The sequence below is a fragment of the Malurus melanocephalus genome, unplaced genomic scaffold (assembly GCF_030028575.1).
Source record: "Malurus melanocephalus ecotype Western Australia unplaced genomic scaffold, MMel_1.1 scaffold_1072, whole genome shotgun sequence".
Taxonomy (NCBI): domain Eukaryota; kingdom Metazoa; phylum Chordata; class Aves; order Passeriformes; family Maluridae; genus Malurus; species Malurus melanocephalus.
In genome coordinates this window covers 90,557-99,994 of record NW_026624304.1, presented here as the reverse complement: position 1 = coordinate 99,994, position 9,438 = coordinate 90,557, and the positions used below count along the sequence as shown (strand labels likewise).

General features: G+C 45.0%; 1 protein-coding gene across 3 annotated transcripts; it reads right to left on the bottom strand.

Annotated features, from left to right (window-relative positions):
* Positions 1-9: 9 nt before the first annotated feature.
* Positions 10-8,999, bottom strand: THUMPD2 (THUMP domain containing 2). Of its 3 annotated transcripts, XM_057386832.1 has the most exons (10): positions 8,881-8,999; positions 8,550-8,682; positions 6,178-6,569; positions 4,928-5,005; positions 3,572-3,624; positions 3,185-3,272; positions 2,510-2,581; positions 1,819-1,933; positions 448-530; positions 10-65 (listed from the first exon to the last, which is right to left on the bottom strand). In XM_057386832.1, the coding sequence occupies exons 1-9, from the start codon at positions 8,977-8,979 to the stop codon at positions 457-459; spliced, it is 1,104 nt and encodes a 367-aa protein (XP_057242815.1). In that variant the 5' UTR covers positions 8,980-8,999; the 3' UTR covers positions 10-65; positions 448-456. The 3 variants fall into 3 exon arrangements, with proteins under 3 accessions (XP_057242815.1, XP_057242816.1, XP_057242817.1); XM_057386833.1 differs by lacking the exon at positions 448-530 and having other exon boundaries at positions 30-101; XM_057386834.1 differs by lacking the exons at positions 10-65; positions 448-530; positions 1,819-1,933 and adding an exon at positions 3,010-3,059 and having other exon boundaries at positions 2,521-2,581.
* Positions 9,000-9,438: the final 439 nt, after the last annotated feature.

Sequence of the window (9,438 nt, the reverse complement as noted above, 5' to 3'; positions counted from 1 at the left end):
GAACTTCTTCCCAAATGGAATGTCCGAAATAACACTGTCAAAGCTCTCTGAAGGTAATGGCAATGCTGGTAGAATAAAGGCACGTCTTTATCTCTGACTGTCTGAAAAAAACACAGCAGCTATGCTCTCATTCCCCTTACAACACTGCCTGCCAGCTCCTWTTGGGTTACACACCCAGATTCACAGCTCCTTCTGCACTTGCCCTCACAAAGACCACTGTGAAGCCACCATCCCTCTGCAAATGGGAAGAGACAAACCCATGACAGCATGGTTTAGTTTGCAGATTCCCTGCTCCTGATGATGTTTGCTCCTACAGCAAGACTCTCCAAGAGGGCACTACATGGTTCCAAACATAACTGCCATTTCTCAACACACAGTACACCTTAACCATGAAAACACTTTAGCAAAATACAAAAGAAGAGCTAAGTTTGTGAGCACTTTACTTACATCAGATGTTCAAGTGCAGACGTATGAATGGCAAAGAACCGCATCAAATTTCTCTTCGTCCCCATTTTCTCCCCGCAAAGAATCTGGTTACAGCCAGAATCATATGGATTCTGTCAGAACTAGTGTCTTTGAAGTGTCTTCTTRAAGTTTCTGCAACCCAGCGTCAGTTCTCCTGACCATGATGCCCTACAACACCCTGTGATGATAAAGGTTTGCCACAAGCCAGGCTGTGCAGGCCACTCTGAGATCCTTCCTGGGACCCCCTGTGGGTCCTCCACCCCTGACAGTGCTCAAAACTCACTGGATAAGGCCCTGCCCAATCTGACACAGCTTTGGAATTAGCTCCACTTCCAGCAGACAAGAGGACTAAAGACCTCCAACAGCCCCTTCTGACCTAAACTCTGCTGGAATTCTATGTCAACTTTTCTAGAACTAGCTGGAGATGTTTCCCTGATCATTCTTGAATCAACACTTGCAGCAAAACAACTGGATAACAATTATATCTGCAAATGAAAGGACATGTCACCTACAGTCCTTCTCAAGACATGCAGAAATAACAGCTTCTGACCAACTACTTGTCTGGTTTAGAAAGTCTGACACCTTAGTGCCTTCCATTATCATAGAAACCAAACTCAAACACAGCTTTTAAGTAAGAAATAAATTACATTCTCATAGAAATGAATAATGTTTCTTATCCTCCCGGTAAGAAATAAATACTTAAACAACATAAAAAAATACGCAGACTTCATCATTCATGCACAGGGAAAAACAGTCAGCTTGCCTGTCATGAATTTCATATAGGGATAACTTAGCCTAGGGCTCTGAGGTCCAGAATAAGGTCATAAAATGATTACGTTCTCTACAGACTAGCTTGTGAATTAAGACCAAACAGATTCCCTTACAGGAGAAAGGCACTGCCATTCAAAATACTTCCACTGCAAAACATGAACAATTCAGCTGAGCCTAATGAGTCCTCACCATTACCCACCTAGTAAACTAAAGTTAAATGCAGGGCAGCATTTTATTGGGGTTTGTCCTGGCTGTCTTCCAGTAAGATATGAAGAACTCCCATATAGTACCTACTCTTTGTGGTATTCACRTATATACCATTAAGAAAGACAACTACTGTCCCTGATGGACAATTACCGTTTTTATTGTCTTCTGCTGACTACATTCTTACCAAAGTTCCCAGGTACAGGCAGGAGGGAGGAAGAACAAATAATTAGTCCTTCACTAGTACTAGCACTACAGAGTCACCACTCAATCACTTGTTGGGAGTTAGCTCTACAATGTTACACCTCGAGAAAACCTACATTACCTGTACAATCACAGAAACACAAAGAAAGTCACTTGGAAAGCCTATAGACATACCTTTCACAGAAGCTTGAAGCAACTCAATCTTATCCATTAAGCCTGCAGTTCTAATATTTCCATCTGCACCCTCTAACTGCGAATCACTTATATCAGCACCCCAGTAACAGGCTTCCTGTTCAGAGAGAAAGAGAAAAGTAATTTTGTTAATATCCAGGTTATTTATTTTATAAACCCTTCTCAGAACGGCCTTGTTGCACAGCTCTTGCAAGATAACCSTCTTTCTGGGATAACGTTACACAGAGCAACTCACAACCCAGAGGGTGAAGGAATCGAGCAAGTATGTGCTGTCTTCACTCTTTTAATGTTTTGGTCTGCTCAAGATTCTTGAAACTACAGAAATATCAAGGGTATGTCCTAACAGCAAGACCTCAGCTAGCTACAGCCAGTCACACTGCCTCTAATGTTGACTGTCCCATCACACTGACTCCTCTGATCCCAGGATAAGCCCAGGAAGCTTTACAAGTTCATGTGTGCCTTACACAAACACTGCAGTGTGAATCAACAGCAGAACCAGCCTGTAAGACACATTTGGAGGAATGTTTGTACTAAAACACTTTTAGCAACAGCCTAGAAAGATCAGTTTGGTTTCATCCTTCCAGCAATGGACTTTGGCCTAACTGGTACAGAGAAAACCCTGTATCAGAACTACCAGTTTCCCTACAAAGGCCCAGCCAACTGGGATACTTACGGGCCACTCTTTGGCAGCCTCTAGTAGTATTGTTCCTAGCCCACACATGGGATCCAGCACAAAGGCACCAGCCTACAAAAAGAAAGGTGTTAYTGCATCCCAAGCAAGACAGACTCCTTTCCCTGGACAAAGCTTACAGAGGGATGTACATAATCCCACTGAATTCAGTGCAGAGTAACAATAATCGCTGCTAATCCCAGGACAAACTTGCTTGTAACAGAATATAGCAAAAAGAATCAACAGCTTTACTACAGACAGTACATCAATGCATTCAGCCCTGAGGTGACATTCTGGAGGAAACATTACAAGTGAACTGCTTACAGATACCTGTACCAAACTGATGTGTGAAAAGAGATCACATTCCCTTGGAAAACAACCCCAAACAAGGTTTCGTTTTTTTCACTGTCACTGGACAATGAAAAAAAACCTTGCCATTTAGACATATATCTGTACAAGGACCAAAAGCTCTGTTGAGAAGGACTTGGAATTACAGCAGATACCTGGCTGAACAGCAGGTGACGGCACACTCTCATCACAGATATGGCAGACCCTGCGTTAGAGGCTGGGGCATTAAAACCACTATACTCCTTCAAAGTTTCCAGCTCAAGCCCCGATGAGCAGCACCCCCTCCCCTTTACTCAGGACTCAGCATCTTTGCAAGAAACATTTACTGACACTGATTTCAGCCAGAGATGCCATGGCCCATGCGACTGTTGACCGCAGTCCTGCTGTTTTGATATACTCTCTGTTTGCCAATGGAAGCCTGCAGACAGCAAAAAACAAACAAAATAAAAATCTAACTGAAACCACAGTAGAACGACCCAGAAAAGCTCATATAACATCGGAAGAACAAATGAACTGGAGAGATCTAGTAAGAGACAGAAAACAGTCTGCTTTTAACCGTAACTCACTGCAAGGTCTGGCCTGTGTGTGCAGATCACAAGACTAATTTGACAACCAGTGATTATCAAACCAAAAGAAATACTCATGATGAACGGCAAGATTTACAAATCTTGCCTGTTCTGATACTACCAAGACAAACCTGGTGGGGAGAATGCTTACCTGAAAAGAGGAATGCCCACCACAGAGTGAATGTCATTAAGATGTACAAAGATCTAAAAGAGGAAAAAAAACCCAACRTTTTAAAGTCTCCAAGTGACACAACAACAGCTTTAACTCGCTTAAATCAGACACAGATGCATCTACAAACTTCTGATCTTAGTTTTTAACAACAAAAATGCACACTATAAACAATTACAATTAACTGGAAGAAATCCCACTAGATAATCTGAATGCCACTTTAAAGAGGATTTAATGCTTAAGCAGCCTAAAGGGGATTTTGTCAACCAGGAATCCATCAGCAAGTRCTTGAATTTATAAGGGAACCTATTTCTTTGGTAAGCAGGGATTTTTCAGTTCTAAGTTCATTTACTTGAGGGGGAGAATATGATTCACTGTATAGCAGCACCAAAATAAATAAATAAAAAAACAAAATAATTTTTAAAAACCACCACTATGCTCACTAGTGCCACTAAGGGGCAATTCAGATGGAAGTTAAGCATAAGCAATTCTTCCAGAAATGCAGGGAGCGAAAAGAAATTGTTCTGCTGTCTCACAGAGAGCAACCCAAAGACTGAACTCCCCAGCTAGTCTTGCATGACTGCAATCCCTGCCCCCAGAAGGCCCAAAGGGAAATATGATGCTGTTGAAAAATCCCAGTCTTCAGCACTTGAACAGTTTCACAGCAAAAATCTGGCCAAGAAAGGGAGCYGCACATGAGCCACCAAAGCTGTACGTAATGCTCCGTGTGGGAAAATCAGTGCCAGTAGATGGTCTCAAAGAGTTTCTACAGAGCTCACATCTCACACCATCAGTGCCAAGAAGTTAAGTGCAGGGAAGGAGAAACAGCTTGTCAAGAGCAAGAAGTCCTTTCCAAGGTCTCCAGGGAACCTGCACCATCAAGGGTGCACTAAGCAAGCTCTTTGCCAAGGACAGGGTCCAGGAGGAAGCTCTTCCACAAATGGCATTCTCAAGTCTAGCTCCTTGTCCTTGCTGCTTGCTCTCTTCCTCTACAGAGGCTACAGATGCCCCATGGCTCAGATGATTTCCGTTTTCACACTGTCCGGAGTCCAGCAGCTGTAAGGGTGCTGGATCCTGAAACACCTCCTCCATACATCCTTCCCCTCCTGTGCAGGCCCATGTGGCCAGGCTGGTGTTTATTCCGGTGCGCTGGAAAGGGCACACAGAAGGGCTGCATACACGTTCTGCTCAGAGCTACCAGCTGATTGCCCGTTAAATTCAGTGTCAGAAAGATCAACAAGGAGAGGCCACAGTCCCATGTATCAAGAAGGGCAGTGAAAAAACAAAAAGTGTCAGGGGAGATTCTGGAAGCATCAACAGGCAGACAAGCACCACTACCTCTAGGTCAGGGTCCCGCAGATCAGCACGCCACCCGCACTGCTTCACAAGTGCTATGCCAATGGTTCTTCCAATCTCCTACAGGGGAGAACAGTCACAGGCAATAAAAAAAMCACAGAATTCAGAAAACTGCAGACTGCAACCTTGGATGCACAACCCTCAGAAATCCCTGGGAAAAGAAAGACTCTATGCCTGAGCGAACAACTCACACAGTTCACACCAGAAGAGGTACCACAGGGCAGAGCACGTGAACGAGGGCAAAGAAAACACCACATGACAACCAACCAACAGTCAACTGGAGCGAGAGAGGCTGAAGTTCAAGTCCTGACAGTCACAATAAAATGTTCATTTGAGTTGAACTTGATCCTTATGGCTCTCTTTCAATTCAGAATATTCTGTGACTGCCACCACATCAGAACTCTAAATCACATGCACAAAGTATTTCTAATGGCTCTAAAGCAGATTACCCAACAAAAAACCTGGGAACGCACAACTACAACTCAAAATTTTAATGCTGTCATTACATCTACAAAGCTCTGATTATCTTCAGAGTACATGAGTTCAAACACAGCACAAGTTTAAGCAAACTTCTGCCCTCTTGTAGAAGAGGCTCATGTGTCCCACCTCAGCAAGGTACTAGCTTTAGTAGGAAAAAATCTAAACTACTGTTATATCTTCCAAGTAAGAAAAACCTACACATATGGGAAGACGGCTGGATGGAATGGACCTCTGAAGGTCTCTATGCCACCATTCTTTTCCAAGGACCAAGCTCCACTTCTCCCAAGACTCATCCCAGGGCTGCATTCCTGAAGAAAAAGTTCTCCCCAATACCCAACTAGAGGCAACCTGAAGCTGCAAGTTCTGGCTTTTACCCCTGCTTCGACACTGCCTGCCCCAACTGAGAGGAGTCTGGCTCCACAGTCTTTCAACTGTAGTAGCTGCAAATAGCTTTAAGTAGCATAAACTTATCCAGCCTCCATAGTCCCAGATACCTCATACTTATACCTTTCCTTGTCCTCAATAAAAGGTATTGATTTGGGAAAAAAAAAAGGTGATAGCACACAGAAATTAAAAACAGCATTTGTAATCCACTTGTTTAAGGTGAATGCAGATTAAGGGCTTTTTGAGAAAATATAGAAAAAGTTTACATCAGTTTATTATTCCAGAACACGACAACAACTGAAATAGCAAACTACACATCTCTGTTCGTCTCTGCTAAATTCTTTGAAAACACAGATACATCAGCATACCTGTGAAGTGAGTATTTTGGCAATTGCTCCACTACAACGACAAGACACTCGGAAACTGAAGCCAAGATGCTCATTTGCAGTCTGATTCTCTCCACTGCCTTTGGAAAGGAGTTCTGAGGAAGTCTCGCTCTCAGTCCAGCACTCCCGATCGCTCAACCTCTCTCCAGCTTCCACCTGACATTCCTCAGACACAACTGCTCTCACGTGCTCTGTTTTCTGCCTTTTACTTTCAATGTTTGTCTCTTCTTCTGACTTYCTCTTCAGAGCCAATTCATTTTCTCGAAAGACATCATCTTTTTTCCCCTCGTGAAGCTTTCTCCAAACAGAGATAATATCCAACCAATATTTTGGTTCCTCAATGACAAGGCTTTTAATCTCATGCAGCATTTTCCCTGCAAGAAAAAAGCAGTTTTGGGTCAAGTAGCTCAGCCTTGGCATTTCATTGCCCCACAGACTGAGAACAGCTGTTAACAGAGACTGTTTGGATTTCATTAATGCGTAAATCCAGAAACCAGCAGCAGACACCACAGGCACAGCTGGGCTCTCAGCACCCACGTAACCAACAGAAGACACACAGGCATCCCTCTGACAACAAGCTCTGCACAACCAAGATTAAATCATGCAAGGGTTGAATTAGGCACAAGAATTCAACAGGTCTTGAAACCCCACCACCTCTGAGAGTCATTCCCAGGGAGAGAGGACCAGTCTACCATGCCATCCTCCCCAGAARGCATTTAGCCCAGGATTAAGAGATGCAAGACATTTTCCAGGACTGAAAAACAGACACAAACATTAATTACTTTGAGTCAGCTCAGGCAAAAACCCACAAGTTTATTCTTTCAGAAAGAAAATTTCTGCTCACCATTCATCACCCTGCCTTCAATCCCGCAACACACATCTACACTTACACATGTGGGCAGTCCTAAGCTAGCCACAATAGAGGTACGAGGAACAGAGAGGCCAATTCACTTACGTACCTCAAAGCTGGTCAAGGAAAAAAAAAAAACTTTCAAGTTTTTACTTAAAATTTTAGCATCATAATCAAATTTGATACTCAAAGCTGAAGGTAATCTCCCAAATAAAAATCTACCAGCAGGCAGATACCAATCCATCTAACCTGAAATTCTCATTCTAACACTGACAAAGAGGATGACCCAAGTAGCTGAGACTTAAAAGGAATCTGTGTAGTGAACAGTCCAGTGACACAGGATATAGGACGGGATCCACTTAGCCCAACAGAAAATAAGACTTMTTATTAAAATAAACACAAGAAATCCAGAACTGAACTTTGGTTTTTGGGTGGGGTGTTTATTCTTCTCTTTTTTGGGGCTAGGCAGGGGGTCTCAAAAATACAGATACACATTCAGTGCCGGCAGAATACAGGCTGGAAGGTAGCTATTGAAAACAACTTAAAAGCCCTTTTCAGATGAAAAAAAAWGGTGAAAACACACCTGGGTGAGAAACACAGTCTGTTTGGCCAATTAGAACTAAAGCCAATAGCAAAAAAAAATTACACCTCAAATGTTGTAACTAGGTGATGCCTGAAAAAGGCTTAGAAATAAAATTCTCTAGACGGGTGTCTATAGAGCAGGTATTTGTTTATTGCAGCACAGGTGTTGCACTGGAGGTGAGGGAGATTTCTTTTTTTAACCCACCTGCCTTCGCTTAGAATTGGCAAGTATTTATACTGTAAGCATGGTGTAACATTACTGTTGTTACAATGCTTACTACTATATATGGGCACTGAAATACATATCATAGTTTTGCAGGTACGCATGTGTCATCTTCAATTCGGTGGTCGTGGAGGTCTCTTTCTAATGAGATATCATCTTCTTCATCATAGTGGACATCACTTTTGTCTTCAGGGCATGCACAGTTGTGTTGTTCGTACTTTTTTTCTAGTCTTCTAAGTCTTCATTTTCTATTATTTTACTGACTGTCTTGTGCCCCGGCCAAGTTCTCATTAGTGCTCTTTACTGTTCTTTATTATAGTATTTACTTGTCTGCTTTCTTCAGAATTTTTTCTGATTTATGCTTCTTGGTGATTTTACATGTCTACATACTAATTCAGCTGGCTGGATTACATCCAGCTGATATACTGTATGTTGCTAATACTCTATATAGAAACTTAAAACAGTATATGAAAAAGCTATTATTGATAATATGTTGAAAGCTATTACATTGTATATTAATACTATGTAAAAAGTTATTACATTCTTGTATTGATAATGTATAAAAAAAGTTTATGGAAAGTTTTCAATCAGAGGCCTCATAAGCACCTTGTCACTTTGACATAAACTATAGGTATCACATAAACTACAGGACTCAAACCGAGCCTTGCCGTTCCCGCGCAGCTCGTGTCGGGGCCGTACCTTTGTTCCGGGACACCGGCAGCGGGCTCTGCTTCTTCAGCAACAGGAACAACCGCTCCCCCGACCGCAGCTTCCTCAGCTCGCCCGGCCCCGCCGCCGCCCTGAAGAACACTTTCCCCGAGACGCAGTCCACCTGCGGGGAAAACACACGTGGGACTCGGCCGGGAGGCTGCAGGTGAGTCCTCTCTCCCTCCCGCAGCCCCGCGCGGCTGCTGCACAGCCCAGCCCAGGCCGTGGCTCCGGGGCGGTACCGCCCTCGGTCGCGTTCCCCGCGGAGCCGCAGCGGACCGGACCGGACCGCCCGGCGGGCACCGCTCCCGGCCCCGCTCACCTCGGTGGCGCCCAGCCGCGCCCGCACCTCCCGGGCGAGGAAGGGCTCCAGCCCGCGGCCCGCCGTGCAGAAGAACCGCCCCGGCTCCGCCGACGACATCTTGGCGAGGCTGGGCTTGTGCGGCGAGGCTGGGCTTGGGCGGCGGGGCCGGGCTTGTGCGGCGGGGCCGGGCTTGGGCGGCGGGGCCGGGCTTGGGCGGCGGGGCCGGGCTGGGGCGGCGGGGCCGGGCTGGGGCGGCGGGGCCGGGCTCGGGCGGCGGGGCCGGGCTCGGGCGGCGGGGCGTCCTGGGGGCGGTGCCCGGCAGCGGACTGGCAGGCCTGGGCGCGGAGAACCGCACTTAAAAGCTCCTGGTTTTTCTGTTGCTTCCTCGGTTTCATTTTATTTAGCCTTCGGCTGCCCAATCCTTACGTGCTGTTTATGCCGGCCAAACGATTTTTCCTTCTTGAAATGCACAAGCTGTTTGTCACTGTGCGAAAGAAAAGCCAGTGTCCGTGAAGGACACGGAGAAGTCCTGCAACTGTACTCGAATAAAAGGAGAGACTCCATGCGGACACAAGC